The 15,666-nt window shown below is 36.9% G+C and overlaps 1 protein-coding gene across 1 annotated transcript in view; it reads right to left on the bottom strand.

The window, feature by feature from the left end:
- CWC27 (CWC27 spliceosome associated cyclophilin) overlaps positions 1–15,666 on the bottom strand; it is a 127,967-nt gene that overhangs the window by 103,491 nt on the left and 8,810 nt on the right. Inside the window, exons 8-10 of the mRNA XM_080372848.1 lie at positions 14,560–14,639; positions 13,581–13,614; positions 9,489–9,664 (exon numbers count right to left, since the gene is read on the bottom strand). Coding sequence (XP_080228974.1) covers positions 9,489–9,664; positions 13,581–13,614; positions 14,560–14,639 — 290 coding nt within the window. The remainder of the gene's footprint in view (positions 1–9,488; positions 9,665–13,580; positions 13,615–14,559; positions 14,640–15,666) is intronic.

Genomic DNA, 15,666 nt, shown 5'->3' with positions numbered 1-15,666 from the left:
TACAAAGATGTGGAAATGTATATGTTTGTATTTTTCAAAAGGCAGAAGCTTAAAACAGGTACTACATTAATCAAATACACACTCAACCAAACTGTGATTCAAAAGAATTCATTCTTTTACAGAATCACAGAATGTTCAGAGTTGGGACACCAATTTAACAGACTATATCAAAATAAGTTCCTATTTCAGATTTCTTCATGAAAGTCACATTGACTTAGCTTACATCAATACTGTTCCTGCTGTTTTTCGATACCTGGACAATGAATTCTTACCAATTTGTGTCTGATTTTTCTCAACACCACAGGTTAAAAAAAAAAAAAAAAGTTTTATTTTTCCTAACAGGTAGCTCCAGATCACACACATCTCCTTACCATAGCTGGGGTAATAAACCACAACAGACATGTTCTCTTAGGTATACACAGACCTAAAAGCGTTTAGGATTCCAGAGCGTTCCACCTGCAAACCACAGGAGGCATGTGTAAATCAGAAGCAGTACAATGCACTTACAGTGTCAACTAGGTATTATGCTGTATAATAATATTTAATGGACCATTATTTTGTCTACTTAATTTTTGACATAATCCCTAAATTCTTCAAAGGTAGGGCCCCACTTAAAGCAAGTCACAATGCTAAGTTTGAGCTCATTGAGCTAAGTTTTTGCTGGATGTGTGTACAAGGACTGTATGTAGACATGCCTACACTTATGGAGTAAAAACAGGAAAATGCATTGATCTTGATATGTAACAGCTGCTTTATTCTTATGCTGTAAAGACAATTCATAGTTAACTGAAAAACTTAATTCCTTGCTCACAACTAATACTCCAAACTCTTCACCGCTTTGTTTGGGCTGCTCCTCTAGTCCTCTCATATGCTGAAAACATCTAGGTAGTTACTACCTGCATAATATAGAAGGTACCTAGTACTTTCCATCAGAGAGCTACTGCTTCTCCAAATGCTTTTCAAATGATATTTCAAGATGAGAGTGTAAGAACAGAAATAGAAATCTGAATCTGTTAACTATTGAACAAACACTGGCGTAACACTTAGAACAGTCCTAGGCATGTTTAGTGTAAAAAAGCCACTAACGATTAGGATTTAAGAGTAACATTTTGATACTTTGTACTGAAACAGGACTAGCAGGAAAGATTTGCTGCTTACCTGCTCCCTTGAAATTAAGCATTATATGAGTTTTTGCACTTTTCCAGAAATATTGGTTAGGATTTTATGGATTATGAAATAGGTTCTGCATCCTATTTGAGAAGAGCTGTGCGGCAGTTCTGAAGAGCACAGTAACTCACTTGGGAAGTTCATAAGCTATGTTTTCCAGACAACTTCAGACCTTTTTGTCAGCATACTATGGGACAAAACTGCATAAAAGGAGTTGAGATCACAGAAGAAAACAGGTAAGTCCTTTGACATCTAATTGCAAAAATTTCAGTGTGGAGGATTATCCCATTACGCTTCTCAGTCTCTTGCAAGCCACAAGAGCTACAAGGTCAAGAATCTATAGGTGGCCTCCCAGTATCTAGCTTTGACTCTAATACTATATATTAAAATATTTTATATATTAAACTGTATTTTAATACACAACATATAGTAGTCTAACAGACGAACCTCTCGGGATGCTGACTGTAAACTCTAGCTAAGTACCCTGCAAAAGCTCCAAAACATTATGCTGATTACACTATACCTAAAAATCAGAGGGCAGGGTGACGAATGCTGGAGACTATGCAGTAGAAATTTTATGTTTAGCATAGTTTTGCAAAGCACAGCACAGAGTTAATACAAGGAAGCACTGAAGAACCAGTTAGAAGTATTGAGAAAGATGGGATTTCTTTGGTCATACAATTACTTCCTCCCCCACTCCTGGATTAAAGATTACAGATCTCTAGTTACCACCCTATCCAAAATACATGCTATACACAGCACAACGAAGTCAAATGAAAAGTGCTGTAACTCTGTAGCCAACGTTTTAGAGAATTATATTACACAGATATCTTTGTCATGTGTTATGTAATCATCTTTAATTTGTTTTCAAATCAAGACAATGTACTTTGAATACACTCCTGTATCTAGCAGAGTGCAGACAGAAAAAAAGTTTAATTTAACATCACCACTCAGTAATTGTTCTATTCCATAAAATGGAATAGAACAATTTTATCTATTACATTGTTTAAAATAGCTTTCAATGCTTATTTTAGGCTGAAGCACAACCTGCCCACTTTAATGACCTTAAAATGAAACAACGTAAGCTCATTTGCTGGTTTATAACTCAAGGTTGATCCTAGTTTTAAAAGGATACACATACAAATGAAGCATGATAACTACACAGTGAACATGTCTTTTTTGGAGTATAGAATGAATGATTCTGAACAAAATACAAATATTTACAATTAAGCTTCCACTGTCAGATGAAATAGAAGCATTACTCTTAATACTTCTAAACACTTAAGAATTTTAAAATTCTACAAAAATTAAATTCAAAATGTAGGTAGCATTGTAACAAAGATCTGAAGGTACCCCAATACGAAAAGAGACAAGAAGAGAGACTACAGATTTCAAGCCAATCTCATGCAACAATCTTCTGTAGTAGTACAATATATCTAGTGGCAGATTTTCATCTGTTTGGTTCAACTTGACAGTTTTGGCATTTTTTTCTTGTTTTATTCTTTTAACACTTAACAGATGTTTCCCATTAATCTAATACCTGGCACTTTATGGACTTCCACAAAGACATTGGGATCCAAAGTTAAGAGATCACGACAAAAGGGCAATAGGTTTGTGTGTACTATAACAAGCTGCAGCTAAAGCTATTAGTTTAATCACACATCCAAAAATGAAAACTAATCAATTTACATGTGCTCAACAGTTAAATTATTTTACATCAATTTTACTAGCAATGTCTTTTTTTACAAAAAAAGCAGTGGATTACACACACAAAAAAAGTACTTCAGGCTCGAATACAGTAATACAATTACACCTTCCCACAGAAAAAGCAGAGTAGTCAAAACCAATGAGGTTTCAGAGTAGCATTATTGATTCTTACACAACGCTCTCAGAGAGTTTCTTAGCAGAATTCAACATGAGTTCCTGACCAGTTGCTAACTTGGCTAATTTTAGAGTCAACCCAAATAATGTCTCTTATTGTATGAAATCAGGAAAACTTGCTTCCCGGTACTTTCCAGTAAGAAAGTCCTTAAAAAATAAACCAGCATCACCAAACAGGCCAGAAGAACGTCTTCATTAACTAAGAATTAGGTTATAGAGGTATTGCTTAAAATAGTTGCCAATGAGACATTAACCACTGGCTGGAAACGGTTCTATTCACTCCAGGGAACTCAGTGCTAAGTCTGCTACTAGTGAATCACAAAAACTGTCACAGTAGCAAATTCTCCTATCAGGATACTGGGCAACCTAGCCTTGCTAAGTAGAACAGAAGATGAAGACAACTTGCCAAAATCTAGGAAGTAAAACAGAACAACTGTACAAAATGTTAAACTAGTTCTTGAAGAGTGATGACTGAAAATAATCCAGAAAGCCCTAGCAACATAAGCAATCTCAGTGGAATACTGGTAAAAAGGATTGATGTGGGCACTGTATGAATAAACAGGGAGCTGGAAGTAAGAAAAAAAGTTGTTGCTATCTGTATATAGCACTAGTGAAGCTAATAATAAGTTACTGGTCAAAGCTTTTTAACCAATGTTGAAAAATTATAGAAGCAACAAAAAAAAGCCATAAAGTGACTGAATGGCTGGAAAAAATGTCTTACTGTAAAAGACAGAAAGAACTCAATAAATACAGTTTATCGAAAAGACAGAAAGGACTCAATTAGAATTTAAGCAGCAACAGGAAATAAAACATACTGCAGTGAACTTCAGAAAAAGGCACAGCAAAAAATTTGTTCCAAGTTAAAGCCAGACAAATTATAATGTAAAACTGGATGAGGTGCTGTTAGGGGTAAGGTATCTAAATACTGGAACAGATTACACTCACTGGCTACATGTGGATTTGTCCTAGTTTTGGCTGGGATAGTTATCTTCTTTGGTAGCTGGTGCAGGGCCATTTTGGTGTGAGAACGTTGATAACACACTGATGTTCTTAGGTGTTGCTGGGTGATGTTTACACCAAGTCAAGGACTTTATAGTTTCTCAGGCCTTGCCAGCAAGAAGGCTGGAGGGACATAATAATTTAGGAGGGGACACAGCTAGAACAGTTGACCTGAACTAGCAAAGGGATATTCCATACCATGAGACATCATGATGAGACATTATGCTCAGTATATAAACTGGGAGGGGGGTTGGCTGGGGCCTGCTGATCGTTCCTTGGGGACTGCTTGGGGTTTGGTCAGCAGGTGGTAAGCAGTTGTATTGTACGTCACTTGCTTTTTTTTGTTCCCTCCCTTTGGATTTCATTTCTCCCCCTTCTTCCTTCCTTTCATTATAACATTATTATTGGGCTTTTTTGTTTTATTTTATCTCAATTATTAAATTGTTCTTATCTCAACCGTCATGTTTTACATTCCTTTCTGATTCTCCTTTCTATTGCTCCAGGTGAGGGAAGAATGATCGAGTGGTTACATGGTACTTAAATACCAGCTGGGGCTAAATCACAACAGGACTAAACTACACTCCCTTGATACCTACACGTTGTATTTCAATGCCTTTCCTGTTCAGTTGTAGCCAAAGAGTGAGCTCCATACTGGGGTAACTGGCAATAAATTATGACATGAGATGAACTGTGTATCTAATGCTCTCATTTGGCTTAAAACTATTAACAGAATACCTAAATTTGCTATATGAAAGCAGCAACAGTTGTTCAGGTATAGCGAAGCCTGAAGTCAGTTGCAAAGAGTTTGTATTCAAGAATTCAAAAGCCAGTCTTATTAACGCACAATTTATACTTCTTGGTGGTAAACTGAAAAGCAAGGAGACAAACTGTAATGTTGGATAAGGCCTGATAGCAACAGTTATTATCTGGTTTAAGAAAATGCTAGCAGGTTTAAAAATATTGTTAATAAATTGGAAATAGTAAATTATTGTGAAGAAAGAGTATCTCAGTTCTATACAGAAATGGGTAATTTTGAATTCCAAAGTGAATAAGTAGCTCTAAGTAGATGGTATTCGCATCACATTGCCACTACTTACAGACAACACTCAGAAAAAAGTATAAAGGTAGCTTCCTGAACACAAGATGAGATATTGGATTACATTTAAATAAGTAGAAGCATTAAATAAAATAACTAAATAAATGTATGTCTGTGATAAAAACAATTAAAAAAAACAGCTAAAATGCTGCTGGACTTGTTTTGGCTTGTAATTCCAGACCTCAGTGGAGTCTAAGGTGGTGGGCGGGGGCAGATAATGGTTTTAAAAAAAATTTTTAAAAAAGAGATTACAGAAGCCTTCCGGTTGGAAGGAACCTCAGAAACTCATCTACTCTAGCCTCATGCTCAAACCAGATGATAACCACTGCTCTTCCCCTCCTCTTGCCTTTCCTAAATCCATGCTGACTATTTCTAATCACCTTTTCTCCTTCACGTGCCCAGAAACAGCTTCCAAAAGAACCCACCCAATTATTTGCTCAAGGACCAAAAGTAAGGCTAAACAGATAATCCCTATGATGACTGCCTTTTCTGAAAACAGGCATAAGATCTGCAACATCCTCCAGTCAGAGGATTTCCACAGTGTTTCAAAGATTACAGACAGCAGTCTTGCAATGACATCAGCCACCTTGCAATGAAGATTATAGACAGCAGACTTGTGAGTCTCTAAATTATTTTTCTTTTCATTATAATGACTGCATTATAAGCACAAGGTAACAAGTGCACAATAAATACATTTAGAACAAAATATTCTACCATGTATTATTAACTTACGAACAAAAAATACCCAATTCATCTTTTGTAACAATTGCAGATTTACGATAAGAAATCTTGATTTAAAGGTCTTTTAAAAGGCTTCCATGAGATTACATATAAAATTTACCTTTGGCTGTTCTACACAGTACTATGACAGCACTTCAAGAAAGCAATCTTGCGTACTCAGTGTGTCAAAGTTTATTCAGATGCTAAGGAAGTATTATGGTGTCTTACCTATATGCAATTTTTTACTGCATGGTCTGAAGTGGACTTAGTATGAACTTGAGCATGTCTGCTTAGCATTATTAACTGATTTTATTACTATTGCACCTAGATGACAAAATTATAGTGGGGATGCAAGTCACTTGACCAGGTGCAGACATATGCAAGCAAACTAGTTATTTCAATCTGTTTTCTAACAAATGGAGAAAAAGAAATCAGAGGAATCACACCTTAAAAAGTGTTAAGATTACCCATTTCATCCCCAAAGGAGAAATTTCTTATATATCACGTAAGGTGTCTAAAGCTTCACAAGATTGTTTATTTTACCTATGACATGCAAGGTGCATACTAAAAAAACTAGGAATGCAAAGGAGTGGCAATATAGATAATATTAATTACAACAATCATTGATACTAACTACTGCTGTTACTAGTCATCTCCTTATGATAGTCAATGATTGCTTACAAGCCAAAAGAAATGTGATTACATAGTTCAACTGCAATTCATACGATTATTAGGAAAAAAAACATACAACAGGAAATACAAAATTCAAGTGATACTAACCACTCAAAAAGTCAGCTTTTCTTCATCAGTAGTTTAGCTATTCTAGAAACCTATTTCATATTGCTATTTAATAGCACATGTATTATACGGATGCAACTGAAACTGTTGGCTGTACAATGAAAAACTGTGCAGCCAGCTGTACTCGCACACTGCATGTCTTGCAAATAAGCAGTCGTGGAAAAAAGCTGCTAACCAGACATGTGTAGCACCCGAGCCCCACCTACAGGATGAAAACAAAATTTAAAACGATACCTTTAACTGCCAACCTAGAAGACTGTTTACTCTGAGCATTGATGATCATCACAAGCCACTGCCATTTTACAAACTCGATGTAATGCTGATAAATTTGATCACTCTTGCCATGTTGGCAAACACTTCTTTTATCTGTATACATTTCTTCATGTAAACAGCTGTTCTATACTTTGAAGTTTAGGTTTAAGCTTTCTAATTAAAAACAACAGACGTGTGGGATTTCTCTAACAACTTGCCAGAATGAGTGGGAAATTATTTTTCCCCAGGTTTCCTATCTCATACAAAATTGGAAAGTGTCTCTATTTTTTTAAAACCTACACAAAAGGTTCAAATGCATAATGAAATGACTAAAATGAACTTTACCATTTGTGTACTCCAAGTACAACTGCCTTTAGAAGTGGTATTGGATCTCAGTACCATAAATTGAGAAGGTGGGTATTGTTTCCATATTGTTTCTCTGCAACAGATATGGAGAGTTCTCACTTCACAAATGGATTTGTATTAAAAGAAACAGGACCGATACAAATGAACACGGATTTGTAGAAGTCGTCATGCACGTTAAAAGACTGTACTCTGAAAAAATATTTTTAGATGTTCAATTATTCTGTTAGCACATTTAAATATCTGATGAGATGAAGAATTCTGATAGATAGCATGTTTCTTGGCCCTCCAATAAGTTAGTAGAATTACCCTTCAAGCTATGTACGGTGGATCCAACTTTTTGTTTGATATTTGCATGACCCACATCTCTATCCACTTGGACTACAGTGGGTGGTGAAGGAGAATACTAACAATCACCTCCCATACACTTATAAAAAAGTCACTATTCCAGAAAATGAAACTTGCTAATATTTATCTTAATTTATCTCATAAGATCTCAAAGTTAATAACACCTTATTTATAATAAACAATACCATATCCTAGATTTTCATGCCAGAAGATGCCAGACAATTATTTCAAAAACATTAAGTCTAGAAAGTGATGTTACTTGTGGTACTAGGCAATATCTCCCAAGGCTACGGCTCGCAAATGCTAAAACAGCATCCAATAAAACCCTCTTCTGAGTTAAGATAACCCATTTGGCTATAGTACTACTGTTACTGCCCTGAAAAAGTGAAGTAAATACAACCACAGGACACTGACCACCCACACGCAGAACCAGCAACTTAAATGCCTACATAAACGTCTGAAAATGTCATAAAATGTCACACAAGTTTGGGCACAGAGTATCTCACTCCTAAGCATATGCTGTAGGTTTAAAACATACATATTCCCTTCACATTACAAACTTGTTATTATACCTTAGACAAAGTTGTTTCCAGGAGCCATCCCTGTAAAACCCAACAGACAGTTAAACAGATTGGTGGACGGGTAGGCAGGCAGCTAAGTATGTACAGAGTGCAATGCCTTTTGCTGTCCCGAAGATGTTATTTGGTTGCCATGTAATTGAAGGTACGTTTTCAGAAAGAGTTTTCTTGGAGAACTTTTAAATGTTGGAATCCTTGCCTCCGCTATCTGATACAGATTGGTGTTTGATAGCTGTATTTGTCCAATCTCCATGCTCAAAAACAGTTCACTGACTCTGAGAAACTTGTACTTATTCTGTATTAGGCAATATTATGGGTACTATCACAAATGTTACTAAGGTACAGGATTATTCAATCACTGAAGGCAGAGTACTGAAAACCAACAATTACTTCGTTCTACAGTCAGGAAACTGCTTCAGCACGTTTCTGCAAGATTTGAGACAGAAAACTACTTTGTGTACTCATCCCACATACCAACATATAGCCATTTCAATTGACCCAAGATAATAATTCATGTAATTTACCACTGGAATTATGCATCAATCTCAATTTTAGGACTAGTAACCACATTTGGTGATCCACATTATCCATCCCAATGGACAACTAGAACCCAGGCTTTTATGTCTGTAAAGAGTTGAATATGTAATTCAGTAATTTGAATACAGTGCTACGCTAATAAACACAGACATACTCCAACTCTAAGAACAGCTCTAGATGAGATTTAAAAACTGAGGTACGAATTGCAGCATTGGAAAACTGGTACACTTCAAGAATGACTACTGTGTTAAACCAGACTTTAATGGATGATGAGGAAGCCTTTGCTTTCTGTAAATATCAATGTTGGACAAGGAAGCCTTTACTTCCTGTAAGTCTCAACACTGGCTGACCACCACGTGTTATGAGATAAAGACGACACAAACCTCAACCTTACAACCCTACAACAAACCAACAACTCTACAAAATAGAAAGAAAAAGTAAAGCTTGACAAACACATATAAAGACTCCTCATTTATAACTCCCAGGGAAAAACAAAACTCCCCTAAGGTATCAGTAAGTGCTCAGTGTTAACAAAATGTGACTTAACTGTTTGGCTCAAAGTGCCTAACGAAACTAAGAAATGAGAAAGCAAAAGGCGGTTTTGTTTTCCACAGTTGGAGGTGAGCTGGGGGGAATAATTTGCATGCAATACTAATCTATCAATGTAGTTAACGCAAAACTGGAACTGAGCAGAAAATCTAACTGTAAACAAGCTGAAGGAGGGGGTGGGGGGGTGGAAGGCACAATACCTGCGACTAGTTGTTTTCTTTTCTGACTTAGTTTCTTCCTCTTGAAGTTGCTGTTTAGCATTTTCACTTGTATCAATTTTCAACTTCTTGGCAATGCGTTCTTTCATTTGGAATCTCTCATCGCTAGCAGCTTCGCCTTCTACACTATCAGCATCTTCATCATGGTCTTCTTCCTCCTGTATTGATTTAAAATGGTAACATTCTTTTTTTATTACAGAACATTGAATATGGAAAGTTTTTCTTTCAAAGATAGTACCTTACAAAAAAAAAAAAAAAAAAGAAAAGAAAATACTTCATTTCAAGCAAACTTCTCAAACAAATACCTCATTTGCTTCAGGGGGGGGGGGAAATAGAAATATGGTAATTAAATATTTTTTTCCTACACAAATTACATCTTTTTTGTATGGCTTAAACTAAAACAGTCTGTTCTGGACTGTAAACCCTTACAGGTCTGCAGAAGACCTCATATCGATGTGGTATTAGTCTGGTCATTGCTCACGAATTGAAAATTTGATCAAGGCAATACATTAAACATTTCCTTTACTTTCCACTGAAACAAAACTTACTAAGAACTTCCTGTTACAGGGCTACCCTACAGTGATGATGGATGGAAAAGACTTGCCCATCAGGCACTGCGAGGGAATTTACAAATACCAACCACATTAAAAGTGGCTGTGAAGATCTGCCGAATCAATCATCCTGACTTGGTACTGAGGTATTATGCTTCCAGGCCTAGCAAAGGCAAAAGGGAATAAACCAACTTGGTTCTAAGACATTTTGAGAGATAAGTAAATCACTCCTTTCAGTAATGAAGAAGCAGACTGACCAGACCAAGGGATCCAAGTCCGACTACTTCCTTCCTTGAATAAGGAAGCCTGGATGAATCTCAGTGCAAGGTTCCCAGCTCAAAGACTAGGCACATCTTTTAATGTTTATTTTGGAGTTATGCTGATTAGCTAAAGAAAAAGCCTAAGATGCTTCATGATTGCAATTTTAACCACACAGAGGGAAAGGACAGACTTAGAACTGGTATTCCAGAGGACTGCAGTGCATCCAGGAGACTGTCAGCACGTCAGTACTTGCAGAAGAACACTGAAGACAATGTGCATGTCCTGGGTGTCACTGACAGAAGGAAGAGTAGTATGAAGACCTTGTCCATAAACATGGAGAGGGGAGAAAAATTAAAGTAGCAAGAGGCACAATTTTGTGAATAGAACAGAAAAATCAAGAGCTGGATTTCAGATGTTGTATCTAAGACACTGTTATGAATCTTCTGACTACCATGCTTAAATTTTAGACTTATTCGACAAGAGAAGACTGACCAGGACTAAAAAATGAAATCTGTGAACATCAGCACAGTAAAACAGCTGAATATTTTGTCAGTGAAATAACTAAAAGGTTGTTTCGGGGGCTTCGTCCATTCTTTTTAAATAGAGGAAAAAAAAGTAGAACACAATCAGCATTTCCCTTAATTTCCAAGAAAGTTACTGTGTGACAGAGAAGATAAAGAAACTTTCTGAGGGATTTGTAAATTATCAGGCAGATGGGATGACATCAGACCTCAATGGCAGGGGACAGAATCCAGAAAAGGAAGAAGACAGGATTGTGTTCCAGGTGTTTAACAACTAAGCATAAAGACAGACACCTGGTGGAGATTTGGCTAAGGCTTAGGTTAGAGCATTTCACTGAAACGCAAGGAGTTGGAAAGGGAACTCCTGGAATAAAAATGGACAGCTCTAGACAAATTACAACTGCTGAGTAGTAAGCTAATTAAAAATTTCAGAAATTGAGTAAGCGGAAGGGGGTTACTTGAATGGTTATTTTAAAATGGGAAAGACAAAATGGTGCAACTTGTCCAACTCAGCTGAATTCCCTACTTCCTGAGCCTTCTATTCCCCTCACTCTGCACAGGATTTCACCAGTTCTTTTCCAGAAAAACACTAACAAAATAGGATAAAACCTTTCTCCTCAACCCTGTCCCTCCTGCAACTGTACTCTTTTCTCCTGCCCAGAGTCCTCCTTCAGTCCCCCTTCTGTCTCATTTAACTCCATCTGATCTTGTATCTTTTAGGCTTGCATTTTCCTGAAGTCTCATTACCAGCTAATAAATTTAGCACATTTCCACCCAGAATGGGCTACATGGAAACTCAGGAGGTAAAATGCTGTTCAGTTGGAAGATGGTGTTCTCCTAGTGACACAGAAATGCAAAACTGCCTAGTACTAGTTTTTGCTGCTGCTGTTAGCTGGGTAGAGTTGCCCTGTTCTTCTCTTTGCTCTGGAAATATAAACGTAATGACAGATTTTGTGTCAGAATGACTAGTGGCTACTATATGTACTATGATTTAGTCCTTTGAGAAGATTTTTTAATCGGGGGTAGATATCAAGATTTATCTATCCATAGAACTAATGAAACTCACTGTTCAGTAACTCACTGAAAAACAGGGAGAGGAAAATAACTTATGCAGAAAGGGTAAATGGAAGAAAATCACTGGAGAGAAGAAAATTTTCAGTCTTGTGAACATATTTCAAATAATGTTTTAATTAATGACCTAGGCACAAAAAGAGGTTTAACAAATAGCAATGAAGTACTGTTAATGCAAAGGATCCAACTCTCAAAGCATGAAATGCATCACCTTGAGGACTGCAGTAAGAGAAACAGGATGATATTTAATAGCATGAACAGTAAGGTCAGGCACTTAGGGAATAATAACAGGAGTTTCTCTTACACGCTAGGGACTTGTTATTTGGGGGAGGTATGGAGATCTGGAAGAATTATTTGCTCACAGGATGGCTATAAAACTACCAATGTGTTGCAGCCGTGTAAATACGGAGGTGATCCTGTGATGTGTTAACTGAAATAAATCTAAGAAAGATGATACAATACTAGTACCACTTTAGAAGGCTCAGATAACTATCTGAAATGCTAGAGTATACCTAAGATCTTTCAATGAAATGAAATTTAAGGACAGCATCTGAAGAAAAAAACCAAAAACCTTCCCATTTCCTGCTTCATGACAGCATTATAACAGCATTCAGATTAATCAGGCCGAAAAATAAAAAGTTAAATAAATACACCTAACATGTTCCTTTTCTATATTCCCTGAATCCAGTTCACTTAAAGGACTATTAGACCATCTGAAGAATTATTAACTAAATACCATTCTCAGAACCCTTCTAACATTTAAATGCTGCTGCACAGCAGGAATTACAAAGTGTCCAAGAACCTGAACTCATCCTATACTTTGTGGAAAAAAAACAGGAAACAACATGGCAGCAGACAGTTGGGTTTTTTAGGCACAAGAACTGTGTCTTTCCTTCACTTCCACAGTGTGCACATTGCCTGTACATGGTGGATAGATATGGAAAACAGCACTTCTCAGGATTCAGGCTGGGGAATGGGAGATTACATTCCCAATCAAATGTTACATCTTTGCCAACATCCTATACAACTGCATCTCAAAAGGGCATCTGCACGACATGCAGCTGGAGGCAGAAATGACACACTTCAGCTAGCAATCTTAATCTGTACCATGTACGACAGTCTCCCTGTAATCAGAACACCCTCCATGTTTGGTTGAATGTTACTGCTTGGTTATTCAGATTTCCTGTCTTTCAGAGGTGAGAATCTTCATAAATACAACTTAAGTGATAAACATGCACTGAGGTTTTGTTTCCTTGAAGAAATCTAATAGGACTTTCACTCACAGAAGAGATTTCCTCTCAAGATATTGGAGTTATTTCATTATTCGTAACAAACTTAACTTCAACTTTTTTTTTTTTTTTTGTAAGAAGCAATTTCAGGGCTTTTATTAATGGTTTGTCACTCTGTGGTACATAACCTCCCATATACCTAATCTGCTGACTGAAATATCTGGTAAGCAGCTTTTATAAAATACAGTAGGTAGTATATGCTGCAAATGATCACAATGGCCAAACCTTAGAGCTCTGAAAGGCCTCCAGCCTTTTGCTGGAAATCTGACTTGAGTTAGTTTTCAAAAACCCCTAAAGTAGCATTTGTTCCCCTAAGAAAATTTAATTCACATTCACACATGGTAAGAAACAAAGACTTATGTGTAAATAAAAGTTACTTACCTCACTCAAATCCTTTTCTTCACTTGCTTCTTCACTAAAAGAAGAAAAATAATCTTAACTACTTTGAAGTCCCAGAGACTTAAAATACTGTTTAAAAGGTTGCCCAGAGAGATGGCAGATGCCCCATCCCTGGAAACATTCAAGGTCAGTTTGGACGGGGCTCTGAGTGACCTGTTCTAGTTGAAGATGTCCCTGCTCACTGCAGGGGGGTTGGACTAGATGCCTTTTAAGAGTCCCTTCCAAGCAAATCAGAAGTTAATAAGTATTAAAAAGAGACAGAGAAGAAAACACAGACAATCTTTATGCAAACATACAGATGTATGATTCACCTAATTTTTAATAAGCTGTTTAGGTTTAGAAAAGAAAAGATGTTTTAGAACAGCACCTGGCTTGGCAAGAGCAACAAGAATAACCACAGGAACAGAACAACTTCTCTGTGAAGAGAAGTTGAGCAGGCTTTAAAAGTTTAGGCTAGAAAAGATGGCCTAGGAAAGGATTGTGATAAAGGGAGGTATAAAGGGACTAACTGCTCACTGTCTCTTCCAGCATAACTGTTAGAATTTACCAAATGATGCCAGTAGCAGCCAGGATCAGAACAAAAAGGAGAGATACTTCTTTGTGCAGCAGACAGGAGCATGTGCATGTAAACAATGTTATAAGAGACTGAATAGGTATTTTGATGGTTATTAAGGATAACTAAATAGATGAACCACATCAAACTCTTGATCAGTCGCCTGAGCTGAAAGTAGATGGAGGGTGGGAGACTACTCAGGTAAACATCATGCTTGCCTTGCTTCTATTCTTTGTTGGGCATCCACTGACAGCCAATATTGGTGACATTAGGACAGAGGAACATCTGGTCCAATCCAGCACTGCCATTCTTAATTTCTTGAGGAGTAACAATGAGCATAAAGGATGCTAATCAAGCCTAATATCTGGAAAGTAAACCGGTTCTGGAAATTGGAAATCACATATTAACCTTTTGACAGCAGGAACTGAGCTTAGATGTGGATCATCCTTCAGCAGATCATGACTACTTTTACTTTTTCCCTTCATGCTCTGTTAAAAAAAAAAAAAACAGAAAAGAAAAAAGGTATTGTAAATTTGTAAATTTCAGTGTTTGAGAAAACAGAAGGTGAAAAATGGTAACGGTAAGAAAAAGGTAAGTTGTTTCTTGTTAGCTTTAGCCTAACCAGTAAGCATAAACACTTTTAATAGCAGAACAGAGAAAGTGTTCCTGATAAAGGAGCATCAAACTGACCCCACGGATTAAAAAAAGTATCTTTGCAATCATCACAATCATTACACATCATAAAGATACAGCCTAGCACATATATACATGAGTGAAGGAGGAGGTAAGAACCTGACTTTCCAATAATGGCATATGACAAACTCAAAGAACTACCATCTGCAAAGCAGTACTCAGCAACTGATAGAACACTGGACTCCTAGGTGGGAAAAAAAAATTAAAAAAAAAAAACAACAACGTACAGTACATCAGCCTGCAATACATCATACAAGAATCTCCTACTGAAGCAAGCAAATCAAATCTAACAACACACAAGATCTTCAGGCAGAAAGACTACAGTAAGAAAGCATTCACCATGCTAATCCAAAAAGTACACCTTACATTTCAGACTGGAATCAGACTTGAAATCTGTTACAGAAATAACCTATATTGTGACCTGAATGTCCCCATTTTTCTGCATTTTACATTCTTTCAGGAAGACAGCAGTTGTGTGGAAAATAAAATCTTATTCACTTAAACACAACTTTCAATTTTTTATTATGTAGAGAAAAAGAGATGAACACATTCAGCAACATGAAAAATAGCTTCCTTGAAGTAATTTGTGTGTGTTCAGGAGCTAGATGAAACATAAGACAAGTACTTACCACCTTTGTAAACTGCTCCAAACAAGTACAATTAAATGAGCAGTTTGGACACTGAAAGCTTTAGTTTAAACAATAATCAACAACCAGTGGTGGCCCCACTGCCACACCCCTGAGTGCACTAATAACCTTAAAGACCTTGAGGAGTTTTACATGGAGCTCCTCTGCCCATGAGCACATTTCAGCTCAGGCCTGA

This window comes from Falco punctatus, assembly GCF_963210335.1.
Source record: "Falco punctatus genome assembly, chromosome: Z".
In the NCBI taxonomy this organism is placed as follows: domain Eukaryota; kingdom Metazoa; phylum Chordata; class Aves; order Falconiformes; family Falconidae; genus Falco; species Falco punctatus.
This window is presented reverse-complemented; position numbering and strand designations above follow the sequence as displayed.